Here is a 24,420-nt window from a genome sequence, read left to right as displayed (position 1 = left end):
GGTGAGATCATAGCTCACTGCAGACTCAAATTCCTGGGCTCAAGTGATCTTCCTGCCTCAGCCTCTCAAGTAGCTAGGATCCTATGGGCGTGCCGCCACGCATAGCAATAATTGGCTTTTTTATAACTACACAGTACCTTACAGTTTTCGATAATAATTATCCCTATGTAACAAACATCATGCAATAGAACAAATGAGATTCTCTTGTTGGGGGGCGGGGTGTGGAGCTTGAATTCTAAAAACGCAGATTTCGAAGAAGGACTCCTCCCTGATGTCTGTACTCACCAGAATATAAGCTTCATAAAGGCATGGATGCCCACAGTCATACCTAGAGCAGACTCCCATAAATACACACTTATTAAATCCATGAATAAATAAATGAATGGATGGATTAAGCAAATGCTTCTGACTAGAAGTGTCAGGGCATGGGCAAGGTTGAGAGGCAGCAGCCCTAAAATTAAACAGTGATGATGACAAAGCTAGCAGCTTCCACTTATCAAGCACTTCCTGTGTGCTGCACACGAATAATGTTGCAAACCCTCATTATAACGCTATAAATTGGGTGCATCACCCAGGCTGGAGTGCAGTGGCATGATCATGGCTCACTGCAGCCTCGATTTCCTGAGCTCAGATGATCCTCCCACCTCAGCCTCCCAAGTAACTGGGACTACAGGTATGCACCACCATGCTGGGCTAATTTTTCTATTTGTTGTAGAGATGGAGTTTCATCATTTTCTCAAACTCCTGGGCTCAAGTGATCCTCCTGCCTGAGCCTCCCAAAGAGCTGGGATTACTAGCTTGAGACAGAACAAGGTAAACTTGTGTTTCCACAGTGGCTGCACCATTTTACATTCTCATCAGCAATGTATAAGGATTCCAATTTTTCCCACATTTTTCCCACATCCTCTCCAATGCTTGTCATCTTTTTTTTTTTTTTTTTTTTTTTTTGGAGATGGAGTCTTGCTCTGTCACCCAGGCTAGAGAGCAGTGGTGCCATCTCAGCTCACTGCAACCTCCGCCTTCTGGGTTCAAGTGACTCTCCTGCCTCAGCCACCTGAGTAACTGATTACAGGCACCCGCCACTATGCCTGGCTAATTTTTTTTTTTTTTTTTTTTGAGATGAAGTCTCGCTCTGTCACCCAGGCTGGAGTGCAATGGCACGATCTCGGCTCACTGCAACCTCCGCCTCCCAGGTTCAAGCGATTCTCTTGCCTCAGCCTCCTGAGTAGGAGTACAGGCATGCACCACCACACCCAGCTAATTTTTGTATTTTTAGTAGAGACAGGGTTTTACCATATTGGCCAGGCAATCTCGAACTCCTGACCTCATCATCCACCCTCCTCGGCCTCTCAAAATGCTGGGATTACAGGTGTGAGCCACCGAGCCCAGCCCAACTAGCTAATTTTTGTATTTTTAGTAGAGATAGGGTTTCACCATGTTGGCCAGGCTGGTCTTGAACTCCTGACCTCAGGTGATCCACCCACCTTGGCCTTCCAGTGTTGGGATTACAGGCATGAGCCACTGTGCCCAGCCTAAAATCAACCATTTTAAAGAGGAAAATTCAGTGACATTTAGTACATTCACAATGTGGTGTAATATTCATTTCTGTCTAATTCAGGACAAATTTTATCATCTCAAAATAAAACCTTGTTGTGCCTATCAAGCAGTTACCAATGTTTCCCAATTTTAATAGATTAAGAAATGGACTAAGACAATAGGAAAAGTGCTGGCTGGGAGCCATGGCTCACACTTGTAACCCCAACTTTTTGGGGGTCAAGATGGGAGGATTACTAGAGCTTAAGAGTTGGAGACCAGCCTGGGTAACATAGTGACACCCTCATCTCTATAAAAAATACAAAATAAGCTGAGTGTGGTGGTGTGCACCTGTAGTCCCAGCTACTCGGGAGGCTGAGGTGGGAGGATTGCTTGAGCCTGGGAGGTCCAGGTTGCAGTGAGCCATGATTATGCCACAGCACCCTAGCCTGGGTGTCAGAGCAATATCCTGTCTCAAAAAAATAAATAAATAAATAAATAAATAAAGTGCTAAGGACCCACAACAAAATTTTTAATTTTAAAATTAAAAAATGAGGCTGGGTGCGGTGGCTCATGCCTATAATCCCAACACTTCGGGAGGCCGAGGCGGGGGGATCACTTGAGCCCCAGAATTTGGGATCAGCCTGGCCAACATGGCGAAACCCCGTCTCTCTAAACAAAAATACAAAATTTAGCCAGGCGTGGTGGCCAGCGCTTGTAATTGAAGGCACTGGAGAGGCTGAAGCAAGAGAATCGTTTGAACCCGGGAGGTGGAGATTGCAGTGAGCCGATATCGCGGGCCACTGCACTCCAGCCTGGGCCGCAGAGCGAAACTCTGTCTCAGAGGAAAAAAAGGAAAAGAATATAATAATAATGAATTCAGCTTGGATTTGTAAATATAAATGTGTTAATATAAATATAAAGATAATAGTCTTTATACCAATATAGTTGTAAAATATAATTCTTAATTTTTAATGGAGAAAGGGGTCAGTCCACTGAGGCAAAACTGCTTAGGGCTCACGAAAGCCTCGAAGCTCTGCCACCACCATCCACACTGCAAAAATATTTTGAAAACAAAATTGAGGCAAGCTCGTTCTTCTTTTTTTTTTTTTTTTTCCTTGAGACGGAGTCTCGCTCTGTCGCCCAGGCTGGAGTGCAGTGGCGCGATCTTGGCTTACTGCAAGCTCTGCCTCCCGGGTTCACGCCATTCTCCTGCCTCAGCCTCCCAAGTAGCTGGGACTACAGGCGCCCGCCACCACGTCCGGCTAATTTTTTTGTATTTTTAGTAGAGACGGGGTTTCACCGTGTTAGCCAGGATGGTATCGATTTCCTGACCTCGTGATGCGCACGTCTCCACCTCCCAAAGTGCTGGGATTACAGGCGTGAGCCACCGCGCCCAGCCAAGCAAGCTCGTTCTGAAATGCTAGGCTAATTCTGCCCCCTAGCGGCCACAGAGAAATCTCAGCAATTAATGCCCCCAGTTGTTGAGTAATTCGCACCTACCAGGTGCCTTGAACTTACGCTGCATTATTTTGTCCTCACAATTCCATGAGGTAAGTGATATCCAAATGTATAGATAAGCTGCTGAATATTCGAGTGCTTAAGTCAGTTTGTTGTTTTTTTTTTTTGAGACGAGGTCTCAAAAGACAGGTGAATGCTGTTTCCTACTGAAGGAGGCACAGCGAGTGCCAGCCTTGGTGGGCAGGAGGCATGCTTTTAAAGTTTGAGACTGTCAGGCCCGGCGCGGTGGCTCACGCCTGTAATCCCGGCACTTTGGGAGGCCGAGGCGGGCAGACTTGAGGTCAGCAATTTGAGACCAGTCTGGCTAACATGATGAAAACCCGTTTCTACTAAAAATTCGAAAATTAGCTGAGTGTGTGGCACGCCTGTAGTCCCGGCTACTCGGAAGGCTGAGGCAGGAGAATCGCTTGAACCCTGGAGGCGGAGGCTGCAGTGAGCCTAGATCGCATCTCTGCACTCCAACCTGGGCAACAGAGTGAGGCTCTGTCTTAAAAAATAAAGTTGGAGACTTTTATTCTAAAAGCATTCAGTGAGCCATTTATTTATTTATTTTCCTGTAAGCTTGGAAAAATAGGTTCTTCCCCACCCATCTACATGACAGTAATGAGCAAATATCCTTATCAGATAATACATGATTTGCAAACATTTTTTCTCATTCTGTGGGTTGTCTTTTCTCTCTCTCTCTCTCTCTTTTTTCTTTTTAAGACAGAGTTTCACTCTTGTTGCCCAGGCTGGAGAGCAATGGTACGATCTCGGCTCACCACAACCTCCACCTCCCACATTCAAGTGATTCTCCTGCCTCAGTCTCCCGAGTACATGGGATTACAGGCTTGCGCCACCACACCCAGCTAATTTTTGTATTTTTACTAGAGACGGGGTTTCACCACGTTGGCCAGGCTGGTCACCAACTCCTGACCTCAGGTGATCTGCCTGCTTTGGCCTCCCAAAGTGCTGGGGTTACAGGCGTGAGACACCGCGCCCAGCGTCTTTTCACTCTCTTGATAGTGTTATTTGATGCACAAAAGTTTTAATTTCGAAGTATATCTTGTTGTTGTTTTTGTTGTTGCCTGTGCTTTTAACGTCATATACAAGAAATCTTTGCTAAATCCAACGTCATGAAGATTTCCCCAATGTTTTCGTCTAAGAGTATTATAGTTTTAGCTCTTCAGTTTACATCTGTGATCCATTTTGAAGGAATTTTTGTATATGGTGTAAGGCTCCACTTTACTTTTTGTATGTGGATATTCAGTTTTCCCAATGCACTTCATTTGGAAATAATTTCCCCCGATTCCCTGCTGGTTTACTACTCTCAATTGGATAGTAAAACCAATTAAACCAATATATATTTTTTTTGAGATGGAGTCTCACTCTTTCTCCCAGGCTGGAGTGCAATGGCATTATCTCAGCTCACTGCAACCTCCCCCTCCTGGGTTCAAGCAATTCTCGTACCTCAGCCTCTGGAGTAGCTGGGATTACAGGCAGGCGCCACTACGCCCGGCTAATTTTTGTATTTTTAGTAGAGATGGGGTTTCCCCATGTTGGCCAGGCTGGTCTCGAACTCCTGACTTCAGGTGATCCACCCGTCTTGGCCTCCCAAAGTGCTGGGATCATAGGGTGAGCCACCGTGCCCAGCCTCTTAAAAAAAAAAAATAGAGATGGAGTCTCACTATGTTGTCCAGGCTGGTCTCTTTTTTTTTTTCTTTCTTTCTTTCTTTTTTTTTTTTTTTTTTTTTTTTGAGACGGAGTCTCACTCTGTCACCCAGGCTGGAGTGCAATGGCGCGATCTCGGCTCACCGCAAGCTCCGCCTCCCGGGTTCACGCCATTCTCCTGCCTCAGCCTTCCGAGTAGCTGGGACTACAAGCGCCCGCCACCACACCCGGCTAATTTTTTTTGTATTTTCAGTAGAGATGAGGTTTCACCGTGTTAGCCAGGATGGTCTCAATCTCCTGACCTCGTGATCCGCCCACCTCGGCCTCCCAAAATGCTGGGATTACAGGCGTGAGCCACCGCGCCCGGCCCAAGCTGGTCTTAAACTCCTTGGCTCAAGCTATCCTCCCACCTCAGCTTCCCAGCGAGTGGGGATTACAGGCGTGAGCCACTGCGCCCGGCCAAAACCAATTCTATACATTTGTTTTTTTTCTTTTCGGACTTTTGAAAACCATAACAAAGGGAGGTTTCTTCCCCCCAATACCAAACCTGGTGCCTTTTAAGCTCTCTGTAGGAGCTGAGTATGCCCTAGTTGAACTTAAGCCAACTACACAGAAATACCTGCAGGGACCAGGGAGCATATTCCTCCTCCTGTCAAATGCCTGGTGAAGGCAACTGTGATTATCAGCTTAGCAGAGGACAGAGTAGGGCTGCATTCCTTCAGTTGTTGGACCCAAATTCTGCCAGATTCTAGACAAAGGGCTTAAAAGGAACAATGTTTAGGCCGGGCGCGGTGGCTCACGCTTGTAATCCCAGCATTTTGAGAAGCAGAGGCGGGCGGATCACGAGGTCAGGAGATCGAGACCTTCCTGGCTAACACGGTGAAACCCCGTCTCTACGAAAAATATATATATAAAAAAAAAAATTAGCCAGGCGTTGTGGCGGGCGCCTGTAGTCCCAACTACTCGGGAGGCTGAGTCAGGAGAATAGCGTCAACCCGGGAGGCGGAGCTTGCAGGAGGCGGAGCTTGCAGTGAGTCGAGATCGCGCCACTGCACTCCAGCCCGGGCGACAGTGAGAGACTCTGTCTCAAAACAAAAAAAAAAGGAAGCTGTTTAGGACATGTTTTTTGGAGTCAGAGACGTATGTTCAAATTCTGGCTTCACTATTTTATAGTCTTTGAGCGTATGCCCTTTATGTACCCTTGAAGATGTTGCTTAACCTTCCTGAGCCTCAGGTACCTCATCTTTAAAATGGGGATAATGTCTCGGGCCTAGCTGCAAGTCTCTAGTCAGTGCTCAGTAAAAAGTAGCAGACATGATTGAAAACTCGTTTTCCTCTTACAATCGAAGATAGGAACCTTTTCAAGAGCAAGCACCAGGCACGAATTTAACGACTGGTTGCATTTCTGGGTGATCCAAGACCGTTTGCCCCCGGTCTCCCTGGCAGCACAGCGGTAGGAGATAAGAATGATATGACACCATGCTTGCAAAGTGCTCACAACACACTCTGGCCCTTAAAAAACGAGAGCTGAGTCACGGATACCCAGTTTCCCCATCTGTAAAATGAGCAAGTTCGATCACTTGAAACGACATTCTTGGATCTTGGATGACTCAGATTTTCCAGGTACATGCGGAAAGGCACCCAGAGGGAAGGAGGAGGAGTGGCAGTGCTGCGACCAAGCCCAGGTTTAGCGAAACATACAGTTCCACTAGTTCCCCCACCTCCGCAGGTGCCAAGCGGGTTAGGTGGGGAGTAGCCACAGGGCGGAGCTTAGTCGGCTCCGCCCCCAACCCGCGCTTTTCTCATTGGCCCAGTGAACTCAAGACTCGTGACGCCTTAAGCGTGCGCCCAGCGTGTGAAGGGGGCGTGGCTCACTGAGAAGGAGCAGATAAGATGGCGACGTCCGTGGGGCACCGGTGCCTGGGATTACTGCACGGGGTCGCGCCGTGGCGGAGCAGGTATAGCAGCGCGGAGAGACTGCCTTGGGGCGTGGGGCAACCTGGGCCAAGCTGGGGTCTGGAGAGAGATGTTTCTCTGTCGCGGGCTCGCTCTGAGGCGAGCTCGGGTGGAGACGGAGCCACCTTCACCTCGAGCTTAGGAGCAGGTGCGACTGCTCCTGCGTAGGACGGTCCGGATTTACTTAGGGTGTGGCCTGGAAGCTCTCGCTTTGCCCTTTCCAGCTAGATGGAAGTTGATGAGGGACAAAAACCAGATGAAATAGGCTACCTGCCCGTCTCTTGAGTCGAGGCAGGGCTTTCAGATGTTCAGATGCCATTTTATCATGTGTTCGTTTTCGTAGAAAGAGCGATGTCCTGTGGGAAGGGCACTAGATTGAGTGTCAGGCAACTTTCATTTCTGGATCTTAGTCTTTGAAGCTCGAGGATTAGGTTAGGTAATCTCAAAACAATCTGTTATGGGGCTAGAGTCTTGGTTACCCTTGTGACCCCCAGCTGTTAGGTTCTTAGAAATGTGGGAGACTTGAGGCGTCTTCTAAGTCCAGTTGTCTCTTTTTGGAGTTAATGAGATTGAGGCTCCGAGAGAGGGAGAGATTTGCTCAAGTTCACCTAGCCAGTTTGTAGCAGAGCCAGGATCCCCATCAAAGTACCCCCTCACGCGACAATCTTTCTCTCAGGCTGCCCACCGTGAGGGCAGTTGTTATACAGAAAATAGCTTAGAGCATTTGGACCGTCGGAAAATGGATTAAAATGTTGTAGCTGTGATTCAGAGTCGGCTGCCTGGTGTCATTTCAAAGAGCTAAGATTTAAGAGATGCGCCATACTTGTGTGTTTCCTACAGGGTTCATTTTGTCAGCGTTGATCAGAGGATAACTTACTGTTTTGGGAGGAGACGGACACTGGATTTGGACTGAGGGAACAGAAACCATCATTGGTCTTGTTATGAAAGCGACACTCTTTCATCATTAACTGTACAGAAATGATTCTCCCTCAGGAGAGGGCTCTGCATTGTGGTGGTAACTGTTAGAATTTGGGCAGGAGGCTTTGTTTTCAATGTTATTACCAGGCGTGCTGTTTATGAGTCAACCCTGAATTCATTTAAAGTGTGTCACAGGCTGGGCGCGGTGGCTCACGCCTGTAACCTCAGCACTTTGGTAGGCCAAGGTGGGTGGATCACTTGAGGTCAGGAGTTCGAGACCAGCCTGGCCAATGTGGTGAAACCCTGTCTCTACTAAAAAATACAAAAATTAGCCGGGTGTGGTGGCAGGCACCTGTAATCCCAGCTACTTGGGAGGCTGAGGCAGGAGAATTGCTTGAACCTGGGAGGCGGAGGTTGCAATGAGCCAAGATTGCACCACTGCAGTCCAGCCTGGGCGACAGAGTGAGACTCTGTCTCAAAAAAATTAAAAATAAATAAAATGTGTCATGAATTGGAAGGACTGAAATGAGACACTCTTAAAAATTTTGTTGTTGTTGTTGTTGTTATTTGTTTTGGAAGTCAGAGCCTCACTCTGTTGCCCAAGAGGGAGAGCAGTGGTCTGATGATGGCTCACTGCAGCCTCCACCTCCTGGTCTCAAGCAGTTCTTCCACCTCAGCCTCCTGAGTAGCTAGGACCACAGGTGCACGCCACCCTGCCCAGTTGCATTTTTTTTGGGGGGGGCATGGAGACAGGGTTTCACCATGTTGCCCAGGCTGGTGTCGAACTCCTGGGCTCAAGTGATCCACCCACTTTCACCTCCCTAAGTGCTGGCATTACAGAAGTGAGCCATCGCAGTCCACCTACGATAATTTTTTTAAATGATGAGAGGAGGCTATGCCTCAGTCACCATCATTACAAGGGAAAGAAAAACTATATTTTAGTACCAGCGTAGACAGATAAGACTAGACTTAGATGCAGTGGGTGAGAGAGATGAAGATTTGGGTACAATAAGAAGCCTTAATTTTCAAAGGTATTCTATATCAAGATAGAAACGATATTAATACACAAACCAAAAAGATAACATTTCTGTGGGTTTTTAGTAAACCAGTGACTATTTGTGAGACATGTAAATGAAAACCTTATATTTCAGATAAGTTTTTCAATAACTGGGTGATGTGTGACAGGTGATAGATAACATCTTGGGTGATAATTTAGGGCCATGTTTCCCAAACTCATTCGATGAAAGAATGGGCTGAATGGGCTGGGATGCTTTTTAGAGATTCCTTGGGAGTCTCTCTGAGCCTGCTGTAGTTTGGGAGGCTGGCTGATTTAAAAAAAAAAAAAAAAAAAAAAAAAGCCAGGTGCGGTGGCGCATGCGTGTAATCCCAGTACTTTGGGAGGCCAAGGTGGGTGGATCATGAGGTCAGGAGATCGAGACCAGCCTGGCCAACATGGTGAAACCCCGTCTCTAACAAAAATTAGCCGGGTGTGGTGGCATGTGTCTGTAGTCCCAACTACTCAGGAGGCTGAGGCAGGAGAATCTCCTGAACCCGGGAGGCGGAAGTTGCAGTGAACCGAGATCACGCCACTGGACTCCAGTGTCTGCAACAGAGCGAGACTCTGTCTCAAAAAAAAAAAAAAAAAAAAAAGATTCCAGATATGCCCCCATCCTACTGCCAATTTCAGATTCAGTAGATATAAGTTGGGGCTCTGGCAACTGTAGTTTTTACAGGTGATTCTTAGGTTCAGGCAAGTACAGACAGTAGCACCTAGGAAGTAGTTTCTCGTGCATGACTTCCATCAGAAATATTTATGGCATCCCTACCACTGCAAACCACAATGTCAAGGGACCATAGAGAAGGGAGAAGAGAGAAGGGGGAAGAAGCGAATGAAGAATTTAAAAACATTTGAAATAGGACTTGTCTTCAAGGAACTTTACTATATACTTGTAATACGTGGTGGAATATGGGATAAAGCCTTCAAGAGGTCTGTCAGTTCTGTTTTAGGAGAACTTTCACAGCTTTAGAAAGCAAGGGAGACATAAGGACTATAGGCAAAATGTTGCTACTAGGGTTGATGTTAAAAATGTCTTAGGCCTGGGTGTGGTGTCTCACACCTATAATCCCAGCATTTTGGGAGGCTAAGGCGGGTGGATTGCATGAGCTCAGGAGTTCAAGACCAGCCTGGGCAACATGGTAAAACCCCATCTGTACAAAAAACACAAAAATTAGCTGGTCATAGTGGTGCATATGTGTAGTCCCAGCTACCTGGGAGGCTGAGGTAGGAGGATTGCCTGAGCCCGGGAGGTTGAGGCTGCAGTGAGCCAAGATCATGCCACTGCACTCCAGCCTGGGCAACAGAGTGAGATCCTGTCTCAAAAAAAAAAAAAAAAAAAAAAAAGAAAAGAGAAAAAATAGTGCAACTGGCCAGGTGTGGTGGCTTACATCTGTAATCTCAACACTTTGGGAAGCTGAGGCAGGAAAATTGCTTGAGCCCAAGAGTTCGAGACCAACCTGAGCAACACAGTGAGACCTCCTCTCTACAAAAAATAGCTGGGTGCACGTCTGTGGTCCCAGCTACTTGGGAAGCTAAGGTGGGAGGTTCACTTGTGCCCAGGAGGTCGACGCTGCAGTGAGCTGTGATTTCACCACTGCATTCCAGCCTGGGTGACAGAGTGAGACCCTGTCTTAAAAACAAACAAACAAACAAACAAACTTATAACCAGGACACCATGGAGACAGATTAGTGAGAGTGAATGCTGGTCATAGATGATTGATATGACCATCCCAGTGTATGTCAGCTGAATATCAACTCTTACTTTTAATAATAACAATGTAACTAGGTACCAGGCCCTGGGCTAAGGTTTTGCATGATTGTCTTCTAATGAGGTGAGTTTTGTTTTTGCAAGTGGAGAAACTGAGGCTTAAGATTAGTTAAGAAATTTCCTAAGGTCACACAGCTGCTAAGAAGTGGCAGAGCTGAGATTTGAGTTGCACAGGCAGACTGGAGTGCTCAATTGTGGGCTTTAATTGCCTACTTGCAGGATGCGATGTAGAATGCATGTAGAAGAGACATCTGTTTGAACCCATCCATTCATCTTTCTGGGGCATACTCTCACTATTGAGACTGAAGGCCAGTGAGATCACAGATAAACCCCCGTGTTCATCAAGGTATACATACGGTAAACAAATAACTGAATACATGCAGAATCCATTCATTTTGGGTAATGAGAGATGCCATGAAGAAAAAGAAAGCAAGATAATTAGAAAGTTAGTGCTCAACAGAAAGACAGACTTTGCATGTTCTCACTTATTTGTAAATTAAAACAGTTGAACTGATGGAGATAGTAGAAGGATGGTTACCAGAAGCTGGAAAGGGTAGTGGGGGGATGGGAAGAAATGGGGATGGTTAATGGGTATCAAAAAAAATAAAATGGGCCGGGCACAGTGGCTCACGCCTGTAATCCCAGCACTTTGGAGGCCCAGGCGGGTGGATCACCTGAGGTCAGGAGTTCAACACCAGCCTGGCCAACAAACCCTGTCACTACTAAAACTACAAAAAAATTTAGCCGAGCTTGGTGGTGTGCTCCTGTGATCCCAGCTACTCAGGAAGCTGAGGTAGGAGAATTCCTTGAACCCGGGAGTCAGAGGTTGCAGTGAGCTGAGATTGCACCATTGCACTCCAGCCTGGGCAACAGAGCAAGACGCCGTCTCAAAAAAATAAATGAAATAAAATGAATAAGACCTAGTGTTTGCTAGCACAACAGGGTGACTATAGTCAAAAATAATTTAAAATTATTACATTTAAAAATAACTAACAGGCTGGGCGCGGTGGCTCACGCCTGTAATCCCGGCACTTTGGGAGGCTGAGGCGGGTGGATCATGAGGTCAGGAGTTCAAGATCAGCCTGGCCAAGAGGTTGAAACCCCATCTCTACTAAAAATACAAAAAATTAGCCAGGCATGGTGGTGGGTGCCTGTAATCCCAGCTACTCGGGAGGCTGAGGCAGAGAATTGCTTGAACCCAGGAGGCGGAGGTTGCGGTGAGCTGAGATCATGCCGCTGCACTCCAGCCTGGGCGACAGAGCAAAACTCCATCTCAAAAAAACGAAACAAAACACTAAAAGAGTATAATTGAATTGTTTGTAACACAAAGCTTAAATGCTTGAGGGGATAGATATCCCATTTACCTAATGTGATTATTCCACATTGCATGCCTGTATCAAACTAGCTTATGTAACACATACATATATATACCTACTACGTACCCAGAAAAGTTTAAAAAACAATTAAGAAGTTAGTGCTCAAGAGGGCCAACTCTTGGGCATACAGTGCTCAGGAAAAACCGCACTGAGGAGGTAACATTTGAGCAGAGAACTAAATGATGAGGGAGTGAGCCACATAGGAGAGGGGTGTGCCCAGCAGAGCAAACAGCAAATGGAGGAGTGTGGAAAGGGGCACATGTGGTGTGGACAAGGAGCGGCAAGAGGAGTGAGTGAGGAGGAAGAGAGGGAAAGTAGCTAGGGATCTGAGAGGCTGACAAGATGTGGGATCTTGTCTTTCTGTTTTATTTATTTATTTATTTTCGAGACGGAGTCTTGCTCTGTCACCCAGGCTGGAGTGCAGTGTGTGATCTCGGCTCCCTGCAACCTCCGTCTCCCGGATTCAAGCAATTCTCCTGCCTCAGCCTCCTGGGACTATAGGCGCTGATCACCACACCTGGCTAATTTTTGTATTTTTAGTAGAGATGGAGTTTCACCATGTTGGCCAGGCTGGTCTCGAACTCCTGACCTCGTAATCTGCCCACCTTGGCCTTCCAAAGTGCTGGGAGTTCTCACAGGCGTCAGCCACCATGCCTGGCCTTTATTTTTTGTTTTTTTCAGACAGAGTCTCACTCTGTCATGCCCAGGCTGGAGTGCAGTGGTGTGATCTTGGCTCATTGCAACCTCCACCTCCCGGGTTCAAGCAGTTCTCCTGCCTCAGTCTCCCAAGTAGCTGGGATTATAGGCCACCACCATCACACCTGTCTAATTTTTTGTATTTTTAGTGGAGACGGGGTTTCACCATATTGGCGAGGCTGGTCTCAAACTCCCGACCTCAGGTGATCCACCCGCCTCAGCCTCCCAAAGTGCTGAGATTACAGGCATGAGCCACTGAGCCTGGCCAGTGGTAGTTTTCATTGCCTTGGCAGTGGATTGAATGTGGATGATGAGAAAGAAAGGACTTAAAAACGAGTCCTGGGCTGGGTGCAGTGGCTCATGCCTGTAATCCCAGCACTTTGGGAGGCCAAGGTGGGTGGATCACTTGAGGTCAGGAGTTCGAGCCCAGCCTGGCCAACATGGGGAAACCCTGTCTCTACTAAAAAAATACAAAAATTAGCTGGGTGTGGTGGCTTGCGCCTGTAATCCCAGCTACTTGGGAGGCTGAGGCAGAAGAACTGCTTGAACCCAGGAGGCGGAGGTTGCAGTGAGTTGAGATCACGCCACTGAACTCCAGCCTGGGTGACGGAGCGAGACTCCATCTCAAAAACGAAACAAAACAAAACAAACAAAAATGAGTCCTGGCCTGGTGCAGTGGCTCACGCCTGTAATCCCAGAACTTTGGGAGGCTGAGGTGGGAGGATCACTTGAATCCAGGAGTTTGAGACCAGCCTAGGCCAGATGGCAAGACCTTATTTATCTCCACAAAATATTTAAAAATTAGCCAGGTGTGCTGGTGCACACCTGTAGTCCTAGGTACTCAGGAGGCTGAGGTGAGAGGATGCCTTGAGCCCAGAAATTTGAGGCAGCAGTGAGCTGTGATCATGCCACTGCACTTGAGCCTGGGCAGCAAAGCGAGACCCCATCTCCGGAAAAAAAAAAGGGGGGGGGTTGTACCTGAGTGGCTGGATGAATGGTGGTACCTTTTTTTGACCTGGTGTGTTAATTATAGTAATATTGGTACTGTAACAGATAAATTCCAGCATTCTCAGTGGCTTAACGCTATAGAAGTTTATTTCTCACTCTTGTAAAGCTGCATTGGGTGCTCCTGATTGGCAGGGCAGCTGTTCTCCAAGCAATGTTCAGGGACTCAGTCTCCTGCCATCTTTTTTTTTTTTTTTGGAGATGGAGTATTGCTCTGTTACCCAGACTGGAGTGCAATGGTGTGATCTCGGCTCACTGCAACCTCTGCCTCCCAGGTTCAAGCAATTCTCCTGCCTAAGCCTCCCGAGTAGCTGGGATTACAGGTGCACACCACCATGCCCATCTAATTTTTTGTATTTTAGTAGCTACTGGGTTTTACCGTGTTGCCCAGGCTGGTCTCAAACTCCTGAGCTCAGGCAGTCCCTCCACCTTGGCCTCCCAAAATACTAGGATTACAGGTGAGAGCCACCACACCTGGCCTTCCTGCCATCTTTTAATACTTCCCACAGTCGGCATGTTTGTCTGCATCAAGCTGGCTGGTGGGGGTAAGCTTGGAGGTGAATGCCTGGGAAGCCTGAATGATCCTCAGATTTCATTGGTTCACACTCAGTCTCATGGCCACACCTTGCTGCATGGGAGGCTGGGAAATGTAGTCTAACAGGTGTCCAGAAGAGGAAGTGCATTTGATAAACATCTGGCTAGTCTCTGCTATGGATAGAGAACTCTGGGGCAGGAGCAGATTGAAGGTGAGTTAGAGAGGGTCAGAAATCCTGTCTTCTACAGACTCAGTTTGAGCGGACTCAAAATGGGGCCATTGGGTAGCTGGCCCCTGGGGGAGCAATGAAGGAGTCATCAGTGGATGGTTCTTTAAAGCCATGGGACTGGATAAGCATCTCTGGGGAGAGTGCATAGGTAGAGAAGAGATCTGAACCCTGGGCATGGCCAGAATCCACAGTGAGGAAGCAAAGGAGAATTCACAAATAGAGACTGAGAAGAAACCAGAAAAATAGGAAAAAAAATCACGGTCCCAAAAGCCCAGTGAAGAGTGTTTCAAGGAGAGAAGGATCAACTGTGTCATGCTGCTGAGACGTCAAGTAAGATGAGACCTCAGATGTGTGTGTGCATTGGTGTTGGCAACATGCAGGTTGTTGGTGACCTTGATGAGGTGGTGTGATAGGAACAAAACCTTACTGAGTGGGACTAAGAGAGGCTGAGAGGTGAGGAAGTGGTGACAGTGAATGGAGAGCTCTTTTTAGACTTGGAATGAAGGAGAGCAGAAAAGTAGGGAGGACCAAAGAATGATAGCATGGTAGACAGTGTTTGTGTAAGACTGAAGAAATGACAGCATTCATATGAAAATCGGGACGATCCCGTAATAAGATTCTCCTGCCTCAGCCTCCTGAGTAGCTGGTACTACAGCGTGTGTGCCACCACACCTGGCTAATTTTTGTATTTTTAGTGGAAATGGGGTTTCACCATGTTGGCCAGGCTGGTCTTGAACTCCTGACCTCAAGTGATCCACCCGCCTTGGCCTCTCAAAGTGCTGGGATTCCAGTCATGACCACCATGCTCAGCTAGGTGTTTATAAGTCAAGGAAATTTTATGTGAAAAAAGGGAAGTACCTAAATCTGATGTACCAAACTGATGTAATGAAGCATTTCCCAGTATTTGTTCCAGCATCTGGGGCTACAGCGGTGGACAAAAGGCTGAGCTGTTTGTTCTTGGGCAGGGTTCATGAGGGGGAAGATGGATATGCAAAACAAACCACCTGAGTGCCCTGCGTCCAGTTACGGTGGATACATAAATGATCATCTCCCATTCCTATTTCCTCCTGTCAGACAAAGCCTTGTTAATCAGTCTGCAAACATTCTTTCAGTTAGGGAAAACACAATGCGGCAATGTACAGAACACAATTTATCCTTTAGTCAGTTTTTGCACTTCTTGTTAAAATTCTGTTTAGAAAGCAGGGTTTTAGGCTTTTTGCTGTGGCAGTGGGAGTATCCAGTCTAAGAAATGAACATTGTTCAGAACTGAAAGAACTTTCATATACTGAAATATATCCTTCATTGTGTTAATAGCTGTACATCTGTCTGGCCTTGGGGGTGGTGCTCGTCATGGTAAGATGCTTTTTCTCCTTGTCTGCCTATAGGAGAATCAGATTCATCATGTTAGCTACAATAGTGCTATGCTGCAAGGGTGGTGTGGTTTTTGTTTTTTTTAAGACAGGGTCCTACTCTGTCACCCAGCCTGGGGTACAGTAGCGTGTTTTCGGCTCACTGTGACCTCTGCCTCCTGCGTTCAGGCGATCCTCCCACTTCAACTTTTTGGTTAGGTAGGACTACAGGCACATGCCACCATGCCCAGCTAATTTTTGTATTTTTTGTACAGATGGGGTTTCACCGTGTTGCCCAGGCTGGTCTTGAACTCCTGGGCTCAAGCAATCCTCCCACCTCAGCCTCCCACAGTGCCAGGATTATAGTTGTGAACCACAATGCCCAGCCTGGCAAGGGGGGTGTTTGTTTTGTTTTGTTTTGTGATTCTCCTGCCTCAGCCTCCCGAGTAGCTGGTACTACAGCGTGTGTGCCACCATGCCCGGCTAATTTTTGTATTTTTAGTAGAGATGGGGTTGCACCATGTTGGCCAGGCTGGTCTCGGACTCCTGACCTCAAGTGATCCACCTGCCTCGGCCTCCCAAAGTGCTGGGATTTCAGGCGGGAGCCATCATGAGTGCTTAGCCAGGTGTTTGTAAGGCAAGGAAATTTTATGTGAAAAAAGGAAAGTACCTAAATCTGATAACGTTTGTAGGATATCTATATAAGACATAACTTGGGCCAAGTGCTGTGGCTCACACCTGTAATCCCAGCACTTTGGAGGGCCGAGGCAGGTGGATCACTTGAGGTCAGGAGTTTGAGGCCAGCCTGGCCAACGTGGTGAAACCCTGTCTCTACTAAAAATACGAAATCAGTCAGGTGTAGTGGCATGCGCCTGTAATTCCAGGTACTCAGGAGGCTGAGGCATGACAATCGCTTGAACCCGGGAGGTGGAGGTTGCAGTGAGCCAAAATCCGCTCCAGCCTTGGTAACAGAGTGAGACTCTGTCACAGACACACACACACACACAAAAGACATAACTAAATATCCACGAAAGTAAATATTACAGTGTGAAAGTAATAAATGCAATTCTATTTTTCACAAAAATATCAATTTAGACATTTATAATAGAGTGAATTATTCTATCATAAAGAGTTCCAAGGAAAAAAAATGTTTATTGACACAGATACAGTTTTTTAACTTTAGATTTCAGGTCAGTATTTGGTGAAACTGAAGTGATATCTGAACTGAAAGTGAGATATATTTTCTCTTTGATTAAGGGGAAACTCAACTAAAAACTCATTAATGCTTTGCTTGCTGGCATAGTCATTTATTGCCACTGGGAATATGTCTTATTTCTTCAGGCAAAGATGAAACAAAGAAGAGAAACTAACTGAACCAGAATAGTATTTTCCTTTTTTTTTTTTGAGACGGAGTTTTGCTCTTGTTGCCCAGGCTGGAGTGCAATGGCACGATCTCAGCTCATCTCAACCTCTGCCTCCCGGGTTCAAGTGATTCTTCTGCCTCAGCCTCCCAAGTAGTTCGGATTACAGGCATGTGCCACCACACCCAGCTAATTTTGTATTTTTAGTAGAGATGGGGTTTCTCCATGTTGGTCAGGCTGGTCTCGAACTCCCAACCTCAGGTGATCTGCCCGCCTCGGCCTCCCAAAAAAAACCCAAAAAACCTTTTTATTGGGAAATAGTTTCAGGCTTACAGAAAGTTATAAAAATAGTACATAGAATTCCCAAATACGTTTTACCCAGATTCCTCAAATGTCAGCCCTATTTGCTTTATCGTTTTCCATCTCTGTTTATATGTATATGTGTGTGTATACGTACACATTTTTTTCCTGAGACACTTGAGAGCAATTTGCCAAGTTGATGACCTTTTGCTTTTAAGCCCTTTTCTAGGCTGGGCCTGGTGGCTCATGCCTGTAATCCTAGCACTTTGGGAGGCTGAGGCTGGTGGATCACATGAGATCAGGAGTTTGAGATCAGCCTGGCCAACATGGTGAAAACTCATCTCTACTAAAAATACAAAAATTAGCTGGGTGTGGTGGCGGGCGCCTGTAATCCCAGCTACTAGGGAGGCTGAGGCAGAAGAATCGCTTGACCCCGGGAGGCGGAGGTTGGAGTGAGCCAAGATTGCGCCACTGCACTCCAGCCTGGGTGACAGAGCAAGTCTCTGTCTCAAGAATGAATGAATGAATAAATAAATAAATAAATATTTCAGTCCTTTCCCTACAAGGACATTTTCTTATCTACAGTACAGTTGTCAAAACCAAGACATTTACATTGCTACAATATTGTTATTGAGTGTTTAAATTTTGCTGATTAATCCAGTAATTTTAATTTTAAGAATAATATTTAATGGTTCATTTTTGCTTGGTTATAGCCTCCATCCCTGTGAGATCACTGCCCTGAGCCAATCCCTACAGCCCTTACGGAAGCTGCCGTTTAGAGCCTTTCGCACAGGTAAGGAGCAATTAGAGATGGTGATGACCCTCTCTGTGCCTCAGTTTGGTCATCTGTAAATTGGGATAAACATAGGGTTGTTGTTAGAGTTAAATGAATTAGAATGTGGAAAGTACCTGGCATGCAGTTATCACTGAAGCGTTAGCTTTCCTTTTTTTTTTTTTTTTTTTGAGACAGTCTTGATCTGTCGCCCAGGCTGGAATGCAATGGTGCAATCTCGGCTTACTAAACCTCCACCTCCTGGGTTTAAGCAATTCTCATTCCCCAAGTAGCTGGGACACAGATGTGCACCACCACACCTGGCTAATTTTTATTATTAATTTTTGTTGTTTTTTTGTATTTCAAAGACTGCATGCATACTGGCTAATTTTTGTATTTTTAGTAGAGATGAGGTTTTGCTATGATGCCCAGGCTGGTCTCAAACTCCTGGCCTCAAGTGATCTGCCCACCTTGGCCTCCCAAAGTGTTGGCATTACAGGCCTGAGCCACCATGCCCGGCCTCATTATGTCTTTTTGATTATAGCCATTCCGATGGGTGTGAAGGGGTCTCATTGTGGTTTTGATTTGCATTTCCCTGACTACTAATAATGTTGTATTAGTTTGCTAGGGCTGCTGTAACAAAGCAACACAAACTGGGTTGCTTGAACAGCAGACATTTGTCTCATTATTCTAGGGCTAAATGTCTGAGATCAAGGTGTCAGGGTTGCTTCCTTTGGAGGGCTGTGAGGGAGAACCCGTTCCATGCCTCTTGCCTAGCTTCCAATGTTTTGCTGGCAATCTCTGGCATTCCTTACATATAGAAGCATCACTCCAATCTCTGCCTTCAGCTTCACCTGGTATTCTCCATGTGTGCATGTCTGTTTCTAGATTTTCACTTTTTATAAGGACACCCATCATATTGGATTTGGACACACCTTGGCAACCTCATTTTATTTTATTTATTTATTTACTTATTTATTTTTTGAGATGGAGTCTTGCTCTGCCGCCCAGGCTGAGTGCAGTGGCGCGATCTCAGCTCACTGCAAGCTCCGCATCCTGGGTTCACGTCATTCTCCTGCCTCCACGTCATTCTCCTGCCTCAGCCTCCCGAGTAGCTGGGACTACAGGCGCCCACCACCACGCCTGGCTAATTTTTTGTATTTTTAGTAGAGACGGGGTTTCACCCTGTTAGCCAGGATGGTCCCGATCTCCTGACCTCGTGATCTGCCCGCCTCGGCCTCCCAAAGTGCTGGGATTACAGGCCTGAGCCACCGTGCCCCGCCTGCAACCTCATTTTAACTTGATGATCTCTGTAAAGACCCTCTCTCCAACCAACTAAGGGCACCTTCTAAGGTACTCAGGGTTAGGACTTCAATATAAGAGTTTTGGGGAGTTTTCAGCAATTTAACGCATAACAGATATTTAACCTCTGTCTTTTCTTGTGCTTATTGGCCAATGTATTTTTCCTTTGGACAAAGGTCTATTCAAATCCTTTGCACATTTTGATTGATTGATTGAGAGAGTCTCACTCTGTTGCCCGGGCTGGAGTGCAGTGGCGTGATCATAGCTTACTGTAACCTTGAACTCTTGGGTTCAAGCGTTCCTCCCACCTCAGCCTACCTAGTAGCTGGGACTATAGGCTATAGGTGCAAGCCGCTGTGCCTGGCTATTTGTCTTTTTACTGTTGACCTGTAAGAGTTTATGAGATTTTGCATTTGAGAGAGAATACCAGTGCCTGATCAAAATTGGGCCTCCATTATAAAAGCAAGATCAAAGAGCCCTGGGTGAGAAATGGTGTTTGGCTTCAAGTTCTGGACCTGTTGGTGACCACCTGGGCAACCTTGATTCGTTTCTTGACCTCTTTGTGATTCAGTGTTTTCATCTTATTAATACATTTTGTGACTGCGGCGGCAGTTGAGGTGCATTGTAATTCTATAGGAAAGATGCCTGTCCTGTACTTACTGACAGAATTTGGAGACAGGAGGGTCTGAGTAGTGGCCCAAGGTTGCACCTGCCTGCTAGATATGTTGTGAGGGTCCAGTCACCTTTACTGAGGGCTGGAGTGCAGTGGCGCAATCTCGGCTCACTGCAAGCTCCGCCTCCCGGGTTCATGCCATTCTCCTGCTTCAGCCTCCCGATTAGCTGGGACTACAGGTGCCCGCCACCGCGCCTGGCTATTTTTTTTTTGGTATTTTTAGTAGAGACGGGGTTTCACCGTGGTCTCGATATCCTGACCTCGTGATCCGCCTGCCTCGGCCTCCCAAAGTGCTGGGATTACAGGCGTGAGCCACGCGCCCGGCCCTCTACTGAGGGCTTCTGAGGTGCGCTGACTTTTCCTGACCCTCCTGTTGGTGCTGTGTTTGCATGACTCTTTCCTATTCCTGTCTCCCAGGCTCAAAATTGTCCTGTTTTTTTATTACAGATGCCAGAAAAATCCACACTGCCCCTGCCCGAACCATGTTCCTGCTGCGTCCCGTGCCCATTCTGTTGGCAACAGGTGGCGGGTATGCAGGGTACCGGCAGTATGAGAAGTACAGGGAGCGAGAGCTGGAGAAGCTGGGATTGGAGATTCCACCTAAACTTGCTGGTCACTGGGAGGTAGGAATGAGGCGGAACTGCCTTGGGTTCTCGTCCAGCAAACTTTGTCTGTCACTTTTCCAATTGTTCCAAAGTTGAAATGTTTGAACAAGTCAAATATGCTTTCTTGGAACTCATGTTTCCAGTAGGTTTTGGCCAGATACAGGAGTTATAACTTTGGTGTCAAGTCAAGCTTGTCCTCTGTCGCCAGACCTTACCCTGGTCTCCCCAAGGGTTCTGAGTAGAAATTTCTTGCTGTTGAAGTCTCAGAGCGTATGTCTTGAATTGGTGCTGACATCCTGGCTGTTCTGCTATTCTTGCCCTTGTTAGTCGGAAGAGGGCTGACACTGTTGAGCTTTTGTGATGTGGATTAGTTCTCACCAGGAACCAGACAGAAATAATCAAATTCCTTTGTCATTATTGCTCAAAATGCTTCCTTCCATCATAGTCACACGATAGGGGCAGTCTGCATTATTGTGGAATGCACGATACATAAGGAAACATCTTGTTCATCTGTGCTTCCCATGTCCCAGGATGATTCCTGACTCGGAGGAGACATTCAGTAAATTGTGAAACTGGATATAAAGGTGTAAGTTTAACAATTGCCTTTTTTTTGCAGCCATAATTTAACAAATAAAAAATCTGAAATATCAAAGGACCAGTAATAGGTCTCAATATTCTGGGCAAAAGAGGGGGTGACAGTTGAGGCTTTGTGATATGTGGAATGCAGTGGTGATCCACTCCATTTTGCTAATCCAGATCAGCTGAATCTCTTCTAATAGGACATACGGTGACTGGGACATTAGGATGCTGAAGGCAAGTCTCAACCACGTTCCACGGTAGCTGTGTCAACTGGGACATGTCACTTTCTGCCTGTTCTCGTGTCTTTAACAGTAAAACAGCAGGTTGGGTTCGAACATGACTCTGAGATTCCATCCAGCTCTAACACAATTTATCTAGGAGTATTTGCTGCCATTGGCATTACATGCTACATTATAGGTTTCCTTCCAAAATCCTTTTTTGGACTTTAATTTTGACATTTTCTTCCAGTAGAATCTAGTATACAGACTTCACCTGATTTCTAACAGTCCTGTAAAACCGTGACTTAGTCAACTGGCCATACAGATCCAGCTGTGGGAGTTACCCTAAGAGATATCTGTCTGCTCTTGCCCCGTATGTCCATGTGCCTACCCTTTGGCCTGTTCGTACACCTTGGGCTTTGTGATAACCTACCTTAAACAAAAAAAAAGTTTTCTGGTACTATATCACAAATTCCTTTTGGTGAAGGGTAATTATGTAGTAGGTGAGTCACACTTTCAAAGTATGCTGCACTCTGTTCCCTATGGCATTGCTGGTTTCCCCTGTAAACATCATTCTCCATTAGATTAGTAGATTAGTAAAGTACTTGTAAAGTGTAGGTAGCACGTGACTGTTACTGCATGACCCCCCTCGAGTGTTAAACCCAAGCTGACATCTTCCTGACCTTGGGGATTTTTGAGGCTGACTCACCCTGTGACGAGCTTGCATGCTTTCAAGAAATTCCCACACACTTCAAAGGTTTCCCAAGAGAATATAAATTTGGAAGAAACCTGCCACTTCCAAAATCATAAAAGACCAATGCCAGTAGTTTTTTAGTATCTGCTGTTTATGTAATTGGGGTTATTGCCATACATAGTTTCAGACCTGGAAGATGGTTGTAAAGAGGACAGGGTTGATTAACTCATAAGTCCCAGGGCGTGGAAAGTGACAGGACACTGGAGTGGAGTGGCCTAATGCAGTGTGAGGTCTCAAAACACCTATTGGTAAAGAACTGGGCTTAAGTTAGATACTCTTCTTGATTGAATAAAATGGTCACAGAACCACTCCTTGATGTTCTTTTTCTTTTTTTGTAGATATGAGGTCTTGCTCTGTTGCCCAGGCTGGTCTCAAACTCCTGGGCTCAAGCGACCCTCCTGCCTCAGCCTCCCAAAGTGCTGGGATTACAGGTGTGAGCCACTGTGCCGGCCACTCCTGGATTTTCAAGTGGGACTCCAACACTTCATTTTATGAGGGGGAAGTGGTCTGGACTTGGAGTTGATGTTGGAGTTTGAGTATCCCTTATCCAAAATGCTTGGGACTGGAAGTGTTTTGGATTTTTTTTTGGATTTTTCAATATTTGTATGTATGTGTATATATATACGTATATATATGTATATATACGTATATATATATTATATATATATACAAGTATATATATATATTATATATATATATACACGTATATATACATATATATACTGAGATAACTTGGGGTTGTGACCCAAGTCTGAACACAAAATTTATTTATTTTATTTAATTTATTTTGTTTTTCTTTTCTTTTCTTTTCTTTTCTTTTTTTTTTTTTTTTTAGACGGAGTCTCACTTTGTTGCCCAGGCTGGAAGGCAATGGTGCAATCTCGGCTCACTGCAACCTCCGCCTCCCGGGTTCAAGCGTCTCCCACCTCAGCCTTCCCAGTAGATGGGATTACAGGCAGGCACCTGCCATCATGCCCAGCTAATTTTTATATTTTTGTAGAGACAGGGTTTCACTGGCCGGGCGCGGTGGCTCACGTCTGTAATCCCAGCACTTTGGGAGGTTGAGGCGGGTGGATCACCTGAGGTCAGGAGTTCGAGACAAGCCTGGCCAACATGGTGAAACCCTGCCTCTACTAAAACTAAAAAAAAAAAAGAGACAGGGTTTTACCATGTTGGCCAGGCTGCTCTCGAACTCCTGACCTCAGGTGATCCGCCCACCTCGGCCTCCCAAAGTGTGTGGATTATAGGTGTGCGCCACCGCACCCAGCCAATTTATTTATTTGAGGCAGGGCCTTGCTCTGTCACCTGGAGCTGGAGTACAGTGGCACGATCACGGTTCACTGCATCCCTGACCTCCTAGGCTCAAGCCATCCCCCCACTTCAGCCTTCTGGAGTAGCTGGGAATATAAGCGTGTGCCATCCTGCCTGGCTAATTTGTTTGAATTTTTGTGGAGACAGGGGTCTCATTTATGTTTTAGATATACCTTCTACACATAGCCTGAGGGTAACTTTATACAATACTTTAAATAATTTTCTTCATGAAACAAAGTTTTTTTCTTTTTTTTTTTGAGACGGAGCCTCACTCTGTCGCCCAGGCTGGAATGCAGCGGCATGATCTCGGCTCACTGCAACCTCCACCCCCGGGTTCAAGTGATTCTCCTGCCTCAGCCTCCCAAGTAGCTGGGATTACAGGTGCCTATTACTGCGCCAGCTAATTTTTGTATTTTTAGTAGAGACAGGGGTTCACCCTCTTGGCCAGGCTGGTCTTGAACTTGTGACCTCATGATCCACCCGCCTCAGCCTCCGAAAGTGCACAGATTACAGGCGTGAGCCACCATGCCTGGCCAAAACAAAGTTTTGACTGTGACCTGTCACATGACATCAGATGTGGAATTTTCCACTTGTTGGTGTCATCTCAGCACTCAAAAAGTCTCTGATTTTGGATGTTCAGATTAGGGATACTCAACTATATAAATTTTTAGGAATGGCAACAGGTTGAGAGGGAGAGTGTTGAATGGCTGCCTGGGGCCTGGTCCTAATCCCACCTCTGGTTCCACCTAATCACTGTCATCACAAATGAAAAATGTGAGATTTTCCAAATGTAGCTGATATCAGAATTGTTGGGGAGCTTTAAAAATTATGAATTTGAGGCTGGGCGCGGTGGCTCATGCCTGTAATCCCAGCACTTTGGGAGGCCGAGGCGGGCGGATCATGAGATCAGGAGATCGAGACCATCCTGGTTAACACGGTGAACCAGGAAGAC

General features: G+C 46.3%; 1 protein-coding gene across 4 annotated transcripts in view; it reads left to right on the top strand.

Moving 5' to 3' along the window:
* Positions 1-6,571: 6,571 nt before the first annotated feature.
* PISD (phosphatidylserine decarboxylase) overlaps positions 6,572-24,420 on the top strand; it is a 43,705-nt gene continuing 25,856 nt past the window's right edge. For 2 of the 4 annotated variants that reach the window (XM_063722706.1, XM_054542918.2), the window contains exons 1-4: positions 6,575-6,662; positions 7,501-7,675; positions 17,968-18,047; positions 20,449-20,624. In XM_063722706.1, coding sequence (XP_063578776.1) covers positions 20,484-20,624 — 141 coding nt within the window. In that variant the 5' untranslated portion in view covers positions 6,575-6,662; positions 7,501-7,675; positions 17,968-18,047; positions 20,449-20,483. 4 annotated transcript variants of the gene reach the window in all.

Source organism: Pongo abelii, chromosome 23, assembly GCF_028885655.2.
Source record: "Pongo abelii isolate AG06213 chromosome 23, NHGRI_mPonAbe1-v2.0_pri, whole genome shotgun sequence".
NCBI lineage: Eukaryota > Metazoa > Chordata > Mammalia > Primates > Hominidae > Pongo > Pongo abelii.
The sequence above is the reverse complement of the archived record's forward strand: the minus strand, read 5'-3'. Positions and strand labels throughout refer to the sequence as shown.